The sequence below is a fragment of the Rhinopithecus bieti genome, unplaced genomic scaffold (assembly GCF_001698545.2).
Source record: "Rhinopithecus bieti isolate Rb0 unplaced genomic scaffold, ASM169854v2 scaffold_65275, whole genome shotgun sequence".
Taxonomy (NCBI): domain Eukaryota; kingdom Metazoa; phylum Chordata; class Mammalia; order Primates; family Cercopithecidae; genus Rhinopithecus; species Rhinopithecus bieti.
Window position 1 is genome coordinate 1,340,566 of NW_016826376.1, and position 21,216 is coordinate 1,361,781.

A 21,216-nucleotide genomic window follows, 5' to 3' on the forward strand; every position below is an offset into this window, starting at 1 on the left:
TTAGATTTTGATATAATTCACTGTCTCTAGAATTCGAAGAAACAAATATGCAAAGACAGTGGAGACCACTATTAGGATTTCTGAGAAAGTGTACAGCTTGTTCCCTCATTTGGTTGAACAGACAAATTTTCGAAAGTAAAATTACTCTCCCCAAATATTTTGTAGATTTCAGTAATCTGATAAATGAGCTATTTACTCATTGTTTCTTTGGTACCCACACAGTGGATTATCCATAGCAACAACCCTTTTCAAAACTTAATAGGGCCAACTCTGTATTTATTAGGGAAATAATACCACCAGGTTAAACAAACTATGGCTCTTGGTTCTGTGAATTTACTCTCTTTCAACGGGATCTGTTAAACTTTCAGTGTGCCATGTTGTAGATCATTAGAGAAGCTGAATTAGGATATGACTCTATGATCCTGAAAGTGCCATTTTTATAGTGTGTTTAGAGTCAAATAAAAAAGATGATGAGCAAATAAAGCATTCGAAATAAAGTACTATGTTATGTATTGAAAACAGGGCCAAATTCTTGTCTGCACAGTACAAATGAGAGCTTGATTATGGTAAATATTACCACTTTCAGTCTATGGAGGTTAAGTAGAATACATAATATTGGCTCAGGAAAATACATTTCTGTTTTTCTTGATTCTAGGAATTATATTGATGTGGAATCTGTAAGAAAGGCTATGCCTCAAAAAAGAAAAAAAGATAATTTCAGAATTACAGAGATTTTCATAAGAGAACAGATTTTTTTCAAAGAATTCTAATTGCTGTTGAAATTTAAATTAAGCCTAAGATCTTTCATGTCAGTTGTTGAGAAATGAAGTCGTATTTAAAATCACAAAATGTTAGCATTCATTTAATTCAGTATCCTTATTTTACAGCCATGAATGCTTTTAGAAATTGCTACAAAAGCATACTGACTATCATCTTGTGTCCTTGTGCAATATAAAAACATATTTTAAAGTAAAACTTGTTAAGCTTCTGTCCTACCAGGTATACTAATGGGAGTAGAATAATCTTTTATAAGGGTAGATTGATGAATAATTAGGGTTTTTTTCTATATAATAGGATGGAGTACATTTTTTTTTTCTTACAGGATTTTTTATGTGGGGCTTAATAGTGGGGTTCTGTATTTATGAATTGGTTGAGCCTGTTTGGATAAAATCTTTGCTATGTCAAATATCTATTTTTTCTTAATATAAGTTTTTTGGTAGTTTTAGCATTTAAATTATTCCCTTTTGTTTATCTTCATAGATTCTGGAACTTTTCAAAGCCTGACTTTCTTCTTGAAACAGTGGAGCATCATACAGAGTTTACTTGTGGTTTAGACTTCAGTCTTCAGAGCCCCACTCAGGTAACAGATACAATCTCATGATATTCTCTTCTGCCCAAGTTCACAGCCAACTCTGTGTGGCATGCGTTGCTTTTATGAATAACGTTGTTGCCATTTTAGCTATATAAGTTTGTGTGTTTGAGCATTAAACTACTGGGGAATAAGAGGTATCAAGAAAGTTCCCATACCTTTCTCCTCTTGAAAGATTGATTTCTCTGAGAGAAAAAGGAACCTTCCCAGGAGGTATTATCCTAACATTTTGAAGACTTTCTCTAGGCCTCTCCCAACAGAAAAGTGACAAGAGAAAGATGGAATACGGCAGGATTGTCGCCACAGGCTGGCAGGAGTCAGGAGCATGTGGTCCTGACTCAGCTGTCCCACTAGGCAGTTGAGACCATGGGCAGGCAGGTCACTACCGTCTCAGGACTGTCGCCCTTGTCTCCACACCACATGTCGAATGGGAGGCTTCAGATGGAGAACAAGTAGAGGAGAATGTCTACTATTTAAGTTAATAAACAATATATTTCTCCCTTTTTGTTCTCTTGAGGACTTGAGAGTAGACACTTTGCACTTTAAATATCCCTCAGGGTTTTTTTTTTAAAAAAGCTTTTTCATTTTAGAAATTGTAAAGTCAAGTCAGAAACACTACAGTATGTTGAGTGATAAGGCCCTTTAAATACAGACTATGTTAAAGAACCAGCATATCAGTGAAACACAATATTTGGAAATTCTAGAGCATGACCGTGGAACTGTGCTTTTATGATAACTTTCATAAGTTAAACAAAAAGGAAATCCCACTTCACATTAATGTGTTCTGAAATTTAAATAAATATGTAAGGTTTTTTGGGGGGGGGGGGGTGGTGGGCAGAGTTTCACACTGTCACCCAGGCTAAAGTGCAGGGGTGCAATCTTGGCTCACTGCAACCTCAACCTCCCAGGTTCAAACAATTATCCCACCTGAGTATTTCCCTCCTGAGTATCTGAAATTAAAGGCATGCACCACCACACCCAACTAATTTTTAACTCCAGCCCAGGCTGGAGTGCAGTGGTACAATCTCGGCTCACTGCAACCTTCGCCTCCCGGGTTCATGTGATTCTCCTGCCTCAGCCACCCCTGTAGCTGGGATTACAGGCATATGCCACTGTACCCAGCTAACTTTTTATATTTTTAGTAGAGATGGTGTTTCGCCATGTTGACCATGACCAGGCTGGTCTCAAACTGCTAACCTCAAGTGATCCACCTGCTTTGGCCTCCCAAAGTGCTAGGATTACAGGCATGAACCACTGTGCCTGGCCTAATCTTTGTATTTTTAGTAGAGATGGGGTTTCACCATGTGAGCCAGGCTGGTCTCAAACTCCTGACCTCAAGTGATTCACCCTCCTCAGCTTCTCAAAGTGCTGGGATTATGGGCATGAGCTCTCGGCCTGTGAGTTTTTCATTTTAGGAATTAAAGATGTAATTCTGAGTTTAAAAGATTTTCATTCGGTATTAGAATGTTCCCATTAACATTAGAAATAATCATTTAAAATGACTTAATGGCATATAAGAAGAGAAAAATCTGAAATAGTGATGAGTGAAATGGCATTATTTTCAGCATAAATATAATGTGTTTCAGATGAACTAGTCCTTTTCTGATATATTTATTATAGATGGTTTTTAATAAAATGATTGTACCTGTTTTCTATTTTAGTCTTAAAAAGTTATAATGTACATACTGAAACATGGCACCCCCAAAAAAAGGATCCTAAGGAAATATTCATTAAATCCTCATCCTTACGTATTTCTATTACCTGTCCTCTGTGAGCCCAGACTGGAACCTGTGGCAGCAGCTGCAGCACCCCCATTTCCTCAGCTGTGGCGCTTCCTCGCCAGGTCTGAAGAATACCAAATGTTTTCTAAATCCTCCACACATAGTAGACCTACCTTATTAAAAGCAACTTTGTGAGGAGAGGACTTAATCAGAGGACATACATCCCTAAGTAATAGATTTCATTCAAATTAAGATGGTGATCTCAACCAGTATTTTATTTTTTTAATATATCTAACATTAATACATTTTAAACACAAACATTTGAGTTGTGTATATTATTAATTTATATATATTTAAATGATAATTTGTATTATTTTAATTATTTTTATGTACAGAAAACTCAACAGTGTACATTTAATCCAGTTTAGTGGCAGGTTCTTTAGCCTTTGCCTTTTCCAGCTGGGCAGTGTGAGCCACAGACTTGGGACCAAGGACATTGACCCCCCGGTGACAGCAGATCTCATCATGTCTATCATTGCAATTGGTCCTGATAGCTTCCACCATCCTAACCAAAGCCCTTTTGTCTTCCGAGTTAATCTGTGTGAAGGTGACGGTGGTGCGGGTCATCCTGTGGACCAGTCTTGCCCTTTCCTTGACAGCACAGTCAGGGACCCCCATTTTAAGAGACAGGGCAGGCAGGAAGACAGTCAGCTCAATGGGATCCACGTCATGTGCAGTCACCACCAGCTAAGCCTTCTTCTTCTCCACCAAGGTGGTGACGGTGTTAACCCCAGCTTGAAGGACAGGTGGTCTCTTAGTGGGGACATCCCCTTTGCCAGCAGCTTTCTTCTCAGCCTGAGCCGAGTCTCTGCTTCTTCTCTTGCTTAGTCTCTGGTCTGTATTGTGGGCCAGCTTATGTCGTTGAGCAGCTGTTTGGTGGTCCCAGGGCCTGGGTGAACTGGTTCATCACAGGAGGCACTTCTAGGCTCCTGTAGAGGGTAGCTCTTTGCTGTTGCAGCCTGACATAGTGGGGCCATTTCACAAAATGGGTGAGGTCCCTTTTGGGCTGGATGTCCTGTCCAGTGTCAGAATTCTTAGGCCTTTTCTCAGACAGGGGATTCATCACTTTCTTGGCCTGTTGCTTCAAGACAGCAGGGACTGGGGCCACCGTCTTGCCCTTGGTCTTCTTTCAGCGTCTTGGGCGACTGGAGGAGAGAGATAATTTGTATTTTTGCAAGCCACATCAAACTCCTTTCTAGGGGAGATATGAATCAAGTTCTACATGTATCTCCATATTTTTCCTTTCACTTATTTTGTCTGTTGTAACGAACAACTCCCAGGACTTAGTGGCCTAAAACAACAATTTTACTTGCCCACAATTCTGTGAGTCAGCAATTTGGACCAGGCTCATCCTAGCAGTTCTTCTTTTGGTCTTTCCTGTGGCCACCCATGTGGTTCCAGCCATCTGGTGGCTTAACTAGGGCTGGGTAGTCTTAGGCCTTGTTCAGTGTGTCTGGTGGGTAGTGTTGGTTGTCTTCCAGGCCGTGTGTCTGTAGGTGTGCCCAGGTCTCTGCATTTAACAGTTGTGTGTTTCCAAGAGGGCAAGAGCAGAAGCCGTAAGTCGTCTTGAGAACTGGACTTAGAAGCCACACAGCATTCCTTCTGTTTCAAAGCAAGTTGCGAGGCCAGCCCAGATTCAAAGAGTGGGAAATAGACTCTACCGCTTGATGGGAGGACCTGTGAAGAATTCATAGTCACTTAAAATCTGCCACACTAACCTTTGTTGGTATAGTAGGTGGTTTAAGTTTTATTTGTTTGTTTGTTTGTTTGTTTTGAGACGGAGTTTTGCTCTTGTTGCCCAGGCTGGAGTGCAATGACACGATCTCGGCTCAATGCCACCTCCACCTCCTGGGTTCAAGCAGTTATCCTGCGTCAGCCTCCCGAGTAGCTGGGATTACGGGCATGTGCCACTATGCCCAGCTAATTTTGTATTTTTAGTAGAGATGGGGTTTCGCCAGGTTGACCAGGCTGGTCACAAACTCCTGACCTGAGGTGATCCACCCACCTCGGCCTCCCAAAGTGCTGGGATTACAGGCGTAAGCCACTGTGCCCAGCCAAGTTATTTTTAACATACTATATTTATCCTTTAGTCTCATAATGTGTCAGATTTACAGATTGTAAGTTGATTTTGCTCTTTGATCATATTTTATTCCCTTAGGTAAGGAGATCGAGACCATCCTGGCTAACACGGTGAAACCCCGTCTCCTACTAAAAAAATACAAAAACCTAGCCGGGCGAGGTGGCGCGCGCCTGAGTCCCAGCTACTCGTGAGCTGAGCACGGAGAATGGCGTGAACCCGGGAGGCGGAGCCTTGCCTGAGCTGAATCCGGCCGCTACACTCCAGCCCTGGGTGAACACAGTGAGACTCCGTCTCAAAAAAAAAAAAAAAAAAAAAAAAAAAGAGACAGTATCTTTCTGTCACCTCTTAGTATCTTTCCATCTGCTTTCATATACCTATTGTCTCTTGTGATCTTAGCAGCTGTAAGACCTTGCTGATGTTACTTTAAGGCTCTGTGTTTTTATATATTCTCAGTCTTAAAAGAGATTTATCTGAGGTCTTCTGTGTATAATTCTGTTTCTTTTTAGCTTCTCCTTTCTTAGAGATCTGAGAAATGAGGTCAAGGGCATTCTTACATTACACCACCTTTCTTCTTAACAGAATGTAAGATCTTGTCTTTAAAAGTTTAAAACTTGACAAGTAAGTGTCTGGGGTCATTCTTTAAGGATAATTGCTGAGAAATGCTCTACGCCCTCTTTTGTTAAGCAGGCTGAAGGCATCGTTTTCTTTGATTTTTTTTTTTTTTTCTAATCATGATTTGTACAGTTCTAACATTTTATCTTTTCTTTCTTATCCTTATTATTTCTAAATTGGATACTCTTTTTCTTTTTGTAAGTTTGTGATTCTAGACCTATAATATACCTATTTATATAATTGGAATTTCTATATTATCTTTAGAATTCCTGACTTTGTGCTCTGCAGTATCAATTCTGCTCTTCCAAATGCTCAGTGATGTTTAGTTTACTATTTATAAGCTGGATACATGTTTACATGTCTTTATACATTCTTTTTGGGGCATATTTATTATTTTAATCTCTTTTAAAGTAAACATTATCACTTTCAGATTTCACTGCAGTATGTTTAATAAGCTTTAATGTTTTCCTCATGACAAAATTTTGGAAATTACATTTAGAAGAAAGAGAAAAGAGTACCTATAGTCTCCCCACTTGAGAAAGAATTTCTGTTATACCATATTATTATGTTTCTTTTAAAATTCTGTTTTACCATATTATTATGTTTCTTACATTTAATTAAATGTAAATTTGTATTTTAAAATGCACATATTTTTAAGTGTACAGCTCAAATAGTTTTCCAGAAGTGACTACCCCTGTATAACCACTATCCACGTTGAGATATGGAACATGGCTTGCATTCCAGAAGCCTCTTCCCAAATCTGAACCCCTCCTTCCCAGTGGTAGCTACCCTTCCAGTCACTATCTGTGTGTGTATTTTTCAAGTTTTTCAAAGTTTGGTTATACTACATATACAAGTTTACCTTCTGGGACTCCCAAAATGCTTGGTAAACAATCTTTCTTTCTCTTTTTTTTTTTTTTTTTTTTCATAGAGACAGGATCTTGCTCTGTTGCCCAGTTTGGTCTAGAACTCCTGAACTCAAGCAGTCCTCCCTCCTCGGCCTCCAAAGGACTGGCATTATAGGCGTGAGCCACCATGCCCCACCTAACATAATCTTTAATTAGTGAATATCTGAATCTGTCCATGTTAGGAACATGTAGCTCCTATATAATGAGTTTTCTTTAAAATATTAATAGAGTAGAAGTAGTTTTGTATATTTTTGTTTTGTTTCAGTGTAAGATGATTAGATTTGGTTCTGATTTAAACTAGTTCTTTAGATGTAGTTTTATTTTTAATTATTATTATTATTTGAGACAGCGTCTCACTATGTCACCCAGGCTGGAATGCAGTGGTACGTCATGGCTCACTGTAGCCTTAACTTCCTGGGTGCAAACGATCCTCCCACCTCAAGCCTCCACCCCCACCCTACCCTACTGAGTAGCTAGGACTACAGGTGTGCACCACTTTTTTATTTTTTTACTTTTTTGTACAGATGAGGTCTCACTGTGTTGCCCAGGCTGGTCTGGATCTCCTGGGCTCAAGTGATCCTCCCACCTCAGCCTCCCAGAGTACCAGGATTACAGGTATGAGCCACTGTGCCTGGTTAGGTATCATTTAAAAATTCAGCTCTTGTTTTGGTTCAAATCTCGATTTCCATAATCTTTGATATCAGGTTTAATGGTTGACAATAGATAAAAGTATTTAAGAATTCTCTAATGAGTTTGGAAAATTGGATTTTAGAAGATGGCAAGCATTATTGGTAGTTAGGATATTTGTGTCCTGTTCACCTTTTATGTCAGGTGATATTTTCTGCGTCTGTCACAGACTAGCTTTAGAGTTAAAAAGAACAAGTGCCAGAAACAGTCGGTGTCCTCAGGCATTAGTCTCTGCTGTTTCCTCATTGATGCTTTCATAATTGTGTAATTTTTTAGCTTACAGTGATACAAGTCCTCGTTGTTTTCCCCAAGCCATAAAACATTTCCCAGGTCCAGCTCTGTAGGATATCAGTGTGCTCCTTAGATGGATGGTATTAGGTTGTGTCTGCTGCCCTCTGCACTGCATAGACACCCTGATATGGTTTGGCTATGTCCCCATCCAAATCTCACCTTGAATTGTAACTCCCACAATTCCCACATGTCATGGAAGGAACCCGGTGGGAGGTGATTGAATTATGTGGGCAGGTCTTTCCTGCACTGTTCTCATGATAGTGAATGAGTCTCATGAGATCTGATGGTTCTATAAGGGGGAGTTGCCCTGCACAAGCCCTTTTTTTTTTTTTTAACTGCTGCCATCCATGTAAGACGTAACATGCTCCTCTTTGTCTTCTGTCATGATTGTGAGGCCTCCCCAGCCATGTGGAACTGTAAGTCCATAAAACCTCTTTTTCTTCCCATTCTCAGGTATGTCTTTATCAGCAGTATGAAAATGGACTAATACATACCCCTTGCAATTATAGCATCCCATTACTGTTGACATCTGCCTCTGAGCTTCCATTTCTGAATCACTCACTTTCCTATTCAATTTCCTTTCTCTTGATTATGAAGCATTGCTTCTAAAAACCCACCAAACATACTGACTAGGCACACTTCAAATAGCTTTTTAAAAAAACTTCATTTGGGCTCTTGGTCCTACTCAACTTACCTTTGAAGTCTTTCTGATTTTACCTTTGAAGTCTTTTTGATTTTTTTAGCCCATTCTCCACTGTTTCTTTCCTCAACCTTTTTCAGTGTCAGTATCTGGACATTTGACCTTATGTTCTACTTACTGTTAAAAGAAAGTTCCCAGGAATGAGCCTCTTCTTCCGTCTCTGTCACCCCAAAATGTTTGCATGTTATCTCTGTTTTTTTTTCCCATCCTTCCAGTGGGTTTCTAATTTTCTCACTGGTTCCCTCATCCACATCTTTGCTTCTTCCCTTACCCACTGTTTTTAGATCTTCAATCGGTTCTTCTGTTTTCAAAGCTCTATGGGGCTTACCCCACTGTCCTGTCTCACTATCAGTAAGTTCTATTTCTCTTCTATTATTAAATATCTAGAATTAGTAGATTGACCTCTTGCTTTTAGTTTCTCAGAATCTACACTCTCTTTTAAAGCTGTCTTCCTTTTCATCATTCAATTGAAGTTAAGCCCAAAAAGATCACCAGTAAACTCCTGAAAACCAAATTAGCCTTTTTTCAGACTTTTTTCTTATTTAGCCATAAAATTTTGATATTTGAAAAAAATCTTCCTGTCCTATTTTTTCAATGCTACCATGCTAACCTCTTCTTCCTTACCTCTTTGCTAAATATCTTCATTACCATCCTTCTAAAAGTAGATGTTCTCCAATAGTCAATCTTAGCCCTCTTAACTTTGGTGCAACTTCTCCTTGAAGCTGTCATATAATTGTATGCTAGTGGTGCTTGCCTTATGTATCCAGCGGACTTTACTGTGAGATCTGAGTTGATGTCGTGCTTTTCCTTCAGTATTCCTAACCTGGTCAATTGATTGCATTTTGGGGCCATACTAGAGATCTGGGAAGTCATCCTAGTTTTTCTGTCTCTTCACACTTCCTAAATTCAACTTGGTATCGAGTTCATGAGTTATTTCTCACCAATATCTCTGAAATCCAGACAATGCCTTTCTACCTCCAGTGCCTTAGATGAGCACTTATTTGTACCTTTACCATGGATTACTGCAACAATCTCAAAGCTAGTCTCTGAGCTGTTTCCATTATCACATTGATTCTCCATGTTGCCTCTAGGGAGAGGTTTCCATAAGGCAAATCTGATTTTATTAGTGCTTGACCTGAAACACATTAAAGATAGGAGCAAGATGAGAACTGCCACCATCACCACTGTAAATTAACATGGTTCTAAAAATTGTGTGGCCAGTTAGAAATAGGAGAAAACAAAATAGAATATAAATTTTTTAAAGGTAGAACATTTTATTGTCGTTTGTAATTCATATGATTGTCAAATTGAGTAAGTATTAAATATATCAACTTTAAACCTATTAAAAATAATGAGAGTCCAATAAGAAAGTCAGTTAAAATAAATATATAACATTGAATACCCTACAGATATAACAATTACCAGTTAGAAAATAAAATGGGAAAAATCACTTTTACATGGCAACAACTGTGTATGTGTGTGCGTGCATGTGTGTGTGTGTATGGGTGTAGGATTCCTAAAGAATAAAAATTAAAAATATACAAGACTCTAGATTAAGAAGATTATGTAACTTTACTAGGAGACTTTTGAAAAAAGACAGACATATCATGTTCCTGCAACAGAATACATTTTTCCTTTTGCTGTCCCTTTTTTAAGGCATTTGTCATCCAATACAGATACTACTATATTTGCCTCCTAACCTGTCTTTCTCTTTTTAGAATTCATGGTTAATCACTCCTGTGATGCTTTTAAACCACTCTGACCGTTAACCTCCTGCCATACTATTAAATACTAGTTTTAATTTGCAAATTAATCCAGTTAAATTGTCATTTTTATCACTGTCATCTTTGCTCAGAAACCTTCAAGAGGAAGCCCATTCATGCCCTTCAGTGTAGAGTCTGAACTTTTAATCTTGCTTTCAGGATTCAATATAATCTGTTTTCCTTTTTAATTTTAGTTCTTGCCATCCTATGTAATCCTCTATTGCAGAACAATTACATTTTGTTATTCGTCATATCCCTGTTTTTTACCCCTGTTTCTCTTGCTCTCCTCCGCCTCTGCCTATGGAAATTATTTCTGCCTTTTTGATTCCAGAATTAAATTCTTCTCTTCCTTCTCTCCTCCTCTCCTTTTCTTCTCTGCTTCAGTAAATATTTTGTGTCAGCTAAATATCTTGAGTGCCCGGAGACACACAGAGGATTAATGTCAACTACCTGATATGTAGGTGCTAAATAGCTATTGAATGAATTAATGAAAAATATTTTTTTAGTTTATTGATCAACTCTTTTCTTGCTTTTGCATGAACTCCATAATGATTATCGTAATAAACCATATTCTCTCCTGTAGTCACTTTCTATTGTAAGCTGGTTGAGTAAGTAAAACATGTTTCTTCCTTTAGTCCCAAGTTTGATATACTGCAATATAATGTCTTGGCTGCTTTTTCAAAATGTAGAGTTAACTGTGATTTTTTTTTTCATTCTATCTGTGTTTTTCTGCCTGTTTATATTATTCATTTTTGCTAAAGAGGCCATATGTCATAAAGATAATTACAGTAGATTGAACAAGTTTCCCAAGGGCAAAAGCAATTGTCCACGAAATTGAGAAAAAAAGGGTATAATGATAAATAGGAAATGGAAAACTTCTTAATAAAGTAAAGCTCCTAATGAGTCAGTTGGAATTCTTATTATTAACAATCACATTAAATCATTTGAGATAAGTTACCTTATCAGTTGCATGTGTAAACATTTTAATAAAGTGGAGGGAATTGATACAATTAAGGGATATAAATTCATTTTCTAAATTTTACATGTATTTAAAGTGTCATATTTCCGTTTTAATGTTTCCTTCTCTAAAATCCACATGTATGGGACCATTATTATTGAAGATGTTCTATAATACATGTGATTTGATCCACCACCGGTAAATTTTTGTTATAGTCTCCTTAGTGAATGCATGTTTCTTTACTATTTTTGGATTTATGTAGCATTTAGTCTGGTATTTTGCACATAGGAAATACTGAAATACTGGTTTAATACAGTTGTTCTCTGGCATTCCATGCATGAAGATATCTTAATGTTTATGCCATACATACCAATGAATAGACTTTATTGACATAAAATAAATTTCTGTTCAGTTTTTCAAACTTTATTATATGTTTCGTAGAAACTGACATTTTAGTTCAAAGCAAGTAATTCATATTTCTGATTAGTGTGCTTGTTCTTTTAACAGAAATACCTATTATGCTGTATTAAAGTGAAAATGAAATAATTGAAAATAGAACTTATATGGCATCTTACCCTATTGGTTTAGTTTTTTTTTTTTTTTTACTACCCTAGTAGATAGCATCTTTTAAAATAATAACAAAGATTGATTCTCTCTTCAAATTTTACATTAAGTAAAAAAATACAACATTTTGACAAACCATTTTTTCCCATAATGTCAGTAATTTTAATTCTGACTTTTGATGAAAAGATTAGCATGTTGATCTTAGCTTACAGTAAATTCAGAAGGGCATAGGGATGAAATGTACCACAGTGGGGGCTTGTGAGTAAAGGAATACATTTTCCACTTGCATATCCTTGGACAGAAGCAGTAGAGCCTGGAGGCCCCTGCCGTTGAGTGTCCACATGCACACTCATACTGTAAGGGAAGAGGGTCAAACAAGAGATGCCCCAGCCTTCAAAAAACCCTAGATGGGATTCAGAAAAAAACTGCCTCTCAAAAGATTGAGTTTCATCAGAGGAGTTATAATGCAATTATAACTTTTAAATGAAAACTAAAACTTTCAGTTATTTACTTACTCTGATGTATCCCACTGCCTAGAACATTTTCCTTTTTTCCATTGTGCCACTGTCCCAAAAACAGCAACAAATGCTGTCTGGCCGGCTCCTCCTTTAAGCCTCAGCTTAGATATTACTTCCACCTGAAAGCAGGCACTTCCCTCACATTTGATGATAATGGCCCCTTGCCTACTTTTATGGGACCCCGTAATTCCTCTATCATTGTACATATTACTCTACAGTATAGGTCTCTCTTTGCTTACCTGTCTCTCCATTACAGTCAAGATCTGTGGAGCCAGAGACCAGGACCCTTGTATTTATTGTCAGAACCTGTACATACTTCTGACACAGAGGAGGTTCTTAATAAGTCTTTGTTGAAAAAATGGATGAATAGATGTATACATAAATTATCTTTTAGATAGCTGTGTAATGCTGAGGAATATTTAACAAACAGTTCTTAGGACACAAAGGAAAGCTCCCTGTGAAACTTCTCTAAATATTCCTGAAATTAAAAACAAACAAAATATATATCCTCCAAATCCCATAAAACTTGTTGTTTTTACCCATATCTCTGAACTCACACCTAATTGGATGCTGTTTATTATATGAGAGGCTCTCTCTACTCAACAAAATCTTGCAGAAAACTATGGCGCATACATGGATTCACTTAGTCAACAAGCATCTATCAAAGGTTTACTGTATATAGAACACAAGGAATATAGATTTACAGATTTAATCAAGATACAATCCCTGACTCTAAAAAAAAAACTATCTTGAGGTTTAGTTTTTATAAACATACATGAATGTTACTAGAAAACAGATACTGTATTACTCAGCATGCTTTTGCTTCCTTGTTCATTGCTATAAAGCATAGAGCCTAAGTTATTTTGCCAGTATTACGATGTGCTCAGCTCTGATGCCTGAAATCTTTTTGCTCCATTTGTTCCCTTTAGAACAGATTTTGTTATTTGGAATTGACTTTTTAAAAAATCTTTATTGGCTTTCTGTGGTTTAATCTATAAACCATATCAGCCCATTTAGAACTCAGCAGGATACAAATCTCAAGGAAAGTAAATAAAAATATTGTGATTAACCATAGTTTAAATGATTAATAAAATTTTCTCATGCCTTTCAGTAGAAATTCTGGATACTGGCTTATGTAGAGTAGGACCAAGAAGCTACATAAACTTTTGATTTAGGGGTGCTTCAGGGAGGACTTTGGTTTTTGTTTAAAGATAGTTCAATCATGTTTCCTCTTAGTCCTCCTCCCAATTCTGTCTCCTCCTATCTCATATTAACCTATCAGATTTAAAACTTAAATTTTAAATAAAAATGTAAAAATATGGTACAAGGTATTTTCCGTTGTGTTAGTGGCATGTTCTTATTCTTTCTCCTCGGGAAAGGAAGAGAATTATTCCTTAAGAATATTTGAATCCTGCCAAGTTTTGAATTTCTTTTAATCAACAACAGAAAATTCCTACACAAGTCCCCCATCTTAGTTCACATGACAGAAACCCAGTTAAAAAATTGATACATGTTATACTGTTTCTCAGCAGTCCTCAGTCCTAGCTGAGTGTTGGAAAGGGCCGTAGACGATTACAATGCCCAGCTGAAGAATTCTCTGGATTCATGTTTGGGGTCAGGGGTTGAGACACGGAAGAAAATTATGGATTCTCTCTCCCTTCCCACCAGAATGTAAATATACACAAAATGTTGTATGTGTGGACTTTCTGAAGCCTATCTGTGGACCTTGGCTTCAAGACTCCAGCCTGTGTCAGCCCAAAGTGGAGCTAGTGATGCTGATCCCAGGACCCCACTTTGAAGCCTGAGGCTAGGGAGATGGGGACCAGTCTATGTGACCTCCAGGTGATTCTCATGCACACTAAAGCTTGAGAACCACCATCTTCTAGAAGTACCTCCAGTAAACTATAGTTTAATGTCTGCCTTTGGCCTACTGGAGGGTTGAGATGTTGTTTTTACAGCCTTGTGAAGAAAGATGTATTTTTTATAAAGCCACTCTTCTGGCACTGAATAATTTTGTAATGGGGCATGTTATGTATTTCTCTTATAGTCAAGTACTAGGAAAAACTTTTATATCCTCTGATGAGCTGGTAAATTGATCATATCAGTATATCTTATATTATTGTTTGCATTTAATTTCATGCCCAATTTTAGCAACTATTCTCAGCCTCTTTTAAAAATATAATTATGTATCCGTTTTCCCCATTTAATAATGTTTGTTCTGTTAATGAAGTGGTTTTACTGTTACTCACTATGTATGTCCTATGAGAAAGCAAGAGTTACGATGTTTCATTGAAATAATGATTACCCCCTTGACACAGTGAATTGAATCCTGTGTGTGGCCATGTTAAAGGATAATTTTCAAAATGGTGACATGACTCTCATAGTATGAACATGTGTCAAAGATTTTATTTGACTCATTTATGTAACTCATGTAAGATTTGACAGCTAACTTAAAGGAGTCATTGAGTGCTGAAATGAATTTACTAATAGGTGCAGAACTGGACACTATCCACAGGGCAATAAGACTTAAGGTTTGGAGTCATCTCTTGCAGGGGGTAAGCGGGGGCATCAGTTGCATCTCTACAGGACAGGATTCCCTTGCAACTTTTATGAATGGGAATCATTTGCATTGCTATCTGTTTTCTGTAATTTACAGAGTTCTAAAGTAATCTAGTCAGAAAGTGAAACGCACAGAGCTCTGGAGAAACAGTAACCCTTATGGTCCCTAAGACAATGCCAGCCTCCCACTGAAAGGACACTTAGTCGTCTTTTTTTCTGGTTTCAATCATTCACAGTTTTTCTCATAGTAAGATAATGGGCAAATAAGTGGGGTTCTCATATATGGGACTGAAACTGAGAAAGATAATATTGGGTAAGTAGAAAAGGAGATTCCTATCATCATCTTTCTCATTCTGTATCCTGAGTCTGGCCTTGAAGGAGTCTTCATGGCCAGGCATGCATTTCTGGGGATGGAAGGGGAAGCTTTTGTTATGAGGAAGCAGGTTGGGAGCCAGGAAAGATGCCTCTTTGTTTGACAAGCTAAAGAACGAGTGTATCTCATCCTATAAAGCAGATTATTTATTTTCATGCCATTTTCTTTACTTGTTTTTTCTGTTAACTTTTTTTTTTTTTTTAGCAAAGTCTTTTTTTAATATGTGTCTTTTTGTTAGCCCTTATTTTTAGTACAGTCTTTTTTAAAATGTCTCTTAGGCTGACCACAGATAGGTACCATGGGGCATTAAGAACCAACCCTGTGTTTACTTTCAGTTCTAGAATTAGAGGGGAAGTAGTGCTACCCCAAGCCATTGCAGTGGTGGTGATCATTAATGAGAGGTTCCCTGGGGACCACATGGCACAATAGTTTTTTCTTACCAGGAAGTTCCCACGTGGTAACCTTGGAGAATCTGGAGCCTCTTTGTTTGTTAGTAAAGTGCTTTTTTCTTACCTTATTATTATTTTCTTTATTGTTAGCTTGCTTAAATTTGTAGAACCAGATAGGGTTTAATTAACAAATAGAGAAATACTGTTTTCATCAATTTGAATTAATCTATTCCTAATTCTATATCATTGCAGTTTTGCATCTATCTTAATCCAATTAAGTATAGATTTATGAACATTTGCTGAATCAGTGGCCTTAACATTTGGTAGTTATTGTAAGTCCTGAGTAAATAAGAAGCTGGATTGAAGAGTGCTGAATAAGGTTTCAGAAACATAATTTATAGATACCTTGCACTAGAAACCTAAGTCTTATTTATCTGATTCTCTTCTCTCCAGTAGTGGATGTTTAACTTGTGGAAAGGCCCAGCACGTGAAAAAAATAAGCATAGATGAGACGGTTAATTTAACATAATGATGTTTGTGTCCTCTGGTATAAAAACTGAAAACTGCAAGATTAGGCAAATAATGGTTTTCAGTGTGCCTTTTCTACGAGGCACTGTTTTTAGTGGATACATTCAACAAGTTTAGGTTCTGGTTGTAGCTCTGCTACTCTAGTGTGAACATGAGGACAGTTAATCTCTGAAATTTTAATCGATAAGATTAATTTGTTGAGCTAATATTCATTGAGTTATGTTCTAATAAGACATGGTCCATGCCCTGAAAGAGCTGAAGACAACTCTTTGTCTTCAGTCAGTAAAATAAGTACAATCAAGTGTTATGGGTACAATGAAGTATTATGGATACACCTCATAGAGGAGGTGATGCCTAAACTGAGACATCTAAAAAAGAGACATCTCTGGCAGAGCAAGGCAAAGGAGACAGAGGAGCAGACAGAAAGGGAGGGAGAAGAGGAGTTATTACAGGGAAGGGATCAGTAAAGGAACAAGAGCATCAAGATGCATAAGCAGCATGCTTGGATTTGAGGTGTGATCCTGGTGCAATGAGAAACTAAGTAGGAACAAACAGATTTTGAAGAGTGTGGTTTTAAAATGTAAACATTTAACTAAAAAGTCTATAATGCTCTCTGTAACTTGGATTCTTATCTCAGAATATTGCTAGTGAATGATAAGGAGCTAATATTACTCTGATTAATTTGAATGGTTCTTGTATTCAAAGTTAGTGATAGCCAAGGTATTACATTAGTCAAAACGAGGGTTCTCTTGTATAATTTTCAACCTTTGTAATAACCACGAAAGGCTGGGAAATGGAGTGCAAATGCTTTTGGTCAAACACACTCTCTTCCTACTTCATCTTTCATTTTACTGCCTACCTTGTTTCTTTTCTTTTTTTTAATTGTGGAAATTTTTGAAAACATACAAAGTAACAGAATCGGATAATGAACTTCATTACTTAGCTTGAGCAACTATCAACATTCTTATTTATTCCTGTACTCTCACCCATCGTTTAGTTATTATCGCTAACATTATTTTTTATATTTTTAGGTATAATTAACATATATTTAAATTTACAAATCTTAGATATGCATTTTTGACAAATAGATATGCCTGTGAAATTCACATCATCCCAGTTATTTGATCTTTCCCCCAGTTTCCTTTTTACCCCTTTCCAATCTCCCCTATCCCCACCCTTCCCTCCAGGTGAGAAAAGTAACATTGTTCTGATTTTTTGTTTGTTTGTTTATTTTGTTTGTTTATTTACCTTAAATGAGTTTTGCCTGTCTTAGAATTCTACAAGGAACTTTTCTGTATGTCCTAACTTGTTTCTGGCCTCTTACCTGTGAGCTTCATCCATGGTACTGAGCCTGTTAGCAGTTCCTCCCTTTGTTTTGCTGAGCACATTCTGTTGTATGAATTTACTACAATTTGTTATCGATTCTTTTGTTAGTGGGTATTTTGGTTGTTTTCCTTTTTTTTTTTTTTTAAAGACAGAGTCTCACTCTGTCACCTAGGCTGGAGTGCAGTGGCACGATCTCAGCTCACTACAGCCTCTGCCAGTTTCAAGCGATTCTCCCACCTCAGCATCCCTAGTAGCTGGGATTACAGGCATGCACCACCATACCCAGCTCATTTTATGTATTTTTAGTAGAGGCGGGGTTTCACCACGCTGCCCAGGCTGGTCTTGAACTCCTGACCTCAGGTGATCCACCTGCCTCAGCCTCCCAAAATGCTGGGATTACAGGTATTAACCCCTGCACCCAGCCTTGTTTTCAATTTTTTGCTATTGTGAATGAAGTTGCTGTGAACATTCGTGTATACATTGTTTTGCAAACATATGTTTTCATTTTTCTTGGACAAATATCTGGGAGTGGAATTACTGGGTCAAAAGATAGGTATGTGTTTAACTTGATAAGAAACGGCCAAATTGTTTTCCGAAATGGTGGTACCATGTACATCCCTACCAGCAATGTATGCGATCACAGCTGTTCCATATCCCTGCTGACATTTGCTGTTGTCAGTCTTTAATTTTAGCCATAATGTGAGTATATGGTGGTATCTCATTGTTACTTTTATTTGCATTTCCCTAATCCCTAATGATGTTGAGGACTTTTTTATGTGTGTACTGTTGCCCATCATTTTTAATTAGATTGTCTTTTATTATTGAGTTGTATTTGTTCTATAATTTATATATTCTGGATACAAGTTATTTGTCAGGTGTATATTTTATTAATATTTTATTTAACTGTGTCTTGCCTGTTCATTTTCTTAACAGTGTCTTTTGATGAGCAAAAGTTTTATTTTGATTGAGAGTAACTTACCAAATTTTGTGATTATTACTTTTGTATCCCTAAGAAATCTTTACTTACCTCTGTATTGAGAATATATTTTCCTTTTTTTTTTTCTAAAAGTGTTTTTATATTTAGGTCTGTGGTCCATCTCAAATTCATTTTTATGTGCAAAGTTGGGGTCAGGATTCACTTTTTTCCCTATGGATATTCAGTTATTCTACCACCATTTATTGAAAAGACTTTTCCTTTTGCCTTTAATTGTTTTGGTACCTTTGTTGAAAGCCATTTGTCCTAGTGTGGGGCCTATTCCTGAACTCTGTTCTCTTCCTTTGGTCTACTTGTCTTTATCCTAATCCTGCACAGTCTTGATTACAGTAGTTTCTTGCTGAGTCTGTAAGTCAGCTAGCGTAAGTAGTGCAGCTTTGTTGTTTCGTTTCAAGATTCTTTTGGCTAAGTCCTGGCATTTCCACATAAATTTTAAAAATTGCCTCATCCATTTCTATTAAAAAATGAGTATATAGAAATACAATTCATTTTCATTCTGGAGACATTGCTACACTAAGTTTTTAATGCATAGTTCCTGAACACCCTGGACTTTCTTCCCTTCATGTTTTCCTATGGCTTTGTAGATGTGAATGTCCTTGTCTTGTGTGTCTACCTCCTACAGAGGTCCAGTGGAAATGCCATGGCATTGTGAAGTTGTCTTACACTGTCCCAGCTGGAATCATATAGTCCCCCTAAGAGTCTCTGTTAGTACACCTTCCACAGTCAGTCCTGAATGAGCCATTTTTTGAAGGCAAGAGCTTTACTTCATCTTCCTCTCCATCCCCACGATATTGAGCACAGCATCTTGTTCACAGTCTGGAACGTATCTTTTCAAAATTTCTCTCAGATGGTAGGGAATTATGTAGTTGTTGGGTGAAGGTGGGGGACATTCTTATAGGAAACCTCAATCAAATGGAATACACCAATTGGAATATACTCAATCAATTGGAATCAACTGGAATACCCTGAGGTATATCCTAAAAGGGAATATAGACTTTTATCAAAACTTAGCCGTATGTTTTCCTATTCAAAATATGTTTACTAGTGGATGATTTACGACACTCTAAATGACTTGGGTTTTTGCTGCCAATTTTGGATTTTCGTACATCTAAATATGTTTCTTCTTACTTCATTTTTGTTTTCTAGGTGGCTGATTGTTCTTGGGATGAAACAATAAAGATCTATGACCCTGCTTGTCTTACTATTCCTGCTTGAGATACACTACTCTGATCAGAAACAGAGAATGTTGGCTGAAGAACTGCCTAACAGCAAATAAATTAACTATGGAAAACATAGACATTATGCTTTTATATGCTATTCAGATTTCAAATCTTTCCAGTTTACCCTGGAATCAGTTTTGAGGGAGCTGATAAAGGCTTTGGCTCACTCATTAAGCCTGATACATAAGCCATATTTCTCAAAATTCTAAGAAATAATTAATGTTATGGTATATCTTATAATATCTATTAAAATGTAGTCGCTGGGTCATAAAATGGATTAAAATATGGGATATCAGGTTATACTTATATAAATAGTGATATATTTCATTTTAATTTGTCATTTTGATGTAAAATACAATCACTGCTGTGATAAATAAACTATATCTGTGGATCATTTATCATTTTATGACTTCCCCAAAAAGACTGCTCTTTCTAATACATTGTATATGTGAATACAGTATTATATGTAATATAGATATATCTGTGGTTCAGTAACAGGACACTAGAATATATTTAATTTATTCTTTTATTTAGTAGCTGTTTATTGAGCATTTACTCAGTGCTTGACACATAGACTGAGTGAGATTCTCTCAAGGACTGGTGCTATGTTTTTAAGAACATGGAATGCTATGAGCTAAGAGCTTACTTTTTTTTTTTAGCATTTATTCACATATTTTTAGATATTATACTTATGACTCTATAATTTTGTCTTCCCACTTCTCTAATATCAAAAATTTTTTAAACTGTCAATTGAACAGAAAGTTTTAGGTCCTACTAAGGCTTCTAGCTATTGCCCTTGAAACCAGGCCTAAGTGCTGCTATAATGCTCCTTGCCACATCCCTAAGGTTTCTTGAAAAAGCTCTAGGTGCAGATGAACTGAAAAAAAAAAAAAAGTACGTTAAAGGGGAAAATCAGTGAAACAAACTACTTTGCATAACACTTATATTTCCTATATAATATTAAGATAATACTATAAGTGGTAAAGATTATAATTCTTAAGTTCTTTTTAAAGAACAAAATATGCTCATAATAACCAGAGCAAAAATAAACTAAAATATATATATTGCCTTTATAAATTTGCTTGTTTACTTCTTGCAGAAAAAATTTAAGACAGCTTAAGATATAAAAACAAAACAGCATAAATTAAGAAGTGGAACCAAAGACAGAAAGTGGAGCCAGGAGTGGGGCTTGAGTATTGAGTATACATACCTCAAAGTCCTGTAAAGTTACTACTGACTGGGCCAAAGATTTACCGCTAAGGTTTCTAGCCTCATAAATGGGAAATCTGATCAGCTACACAGTTCAGTGCCTGTAGCCTAGAGGGCAGACTCTGTCCTTGTGCCAGGCTTGGCCCTAGCACCCTGCCTGGCTCAGGCAACAGAAGGGGCTCAGCAACTGTTAGTTAAATGAATGAATGGTCTCAGGGAAAATGCAGCTCTTTTTGGTTCTTTTTTTTTTTTTTTTTTCCTGTTCTTTGAGAATGGAGCCTCACTATGTTGCCCAAAACTGGTCTTGAACTCCTAGGCTGAAGCCATCCTTCCACTTCAGACTCCCAAGTACCTGGGACTACAGGCATGTGGCACGGTGCTTTTGGT

General features: G+C 37.0%; 1 protein-coding gene across 1 annotated transcript in view; it reads left to right on the forward strand.

Annotated features, from left to right (window-relative positions):
* The window catches only part of PEX7 (peroxisomal biogenesis factor 7), a 99,286-nt gene extending 79,260 nt beyond the window's left edge, over positions 1 to 20,026 (forward strand). The window contains exons 9-10 of the mRNA XM_017863437.1: positions 1,261 to 1,360; positions 19,547 to 20,026. Of these exons, the coding sequence (XP_017718926.1) occupies positions 1,261 to 1,360; positions 19,547 to 19,615 (169 nt within the window). The 3' untranslated portion in view covers positions 19,616 to 20,026. The remainder of the gene's footprint in view (positions 1 to 1,260; positions 1,361 to 19,546) is intronic.
* Positions 20,027 to 21,216: the final 1,190 nt, after the last annotated feature.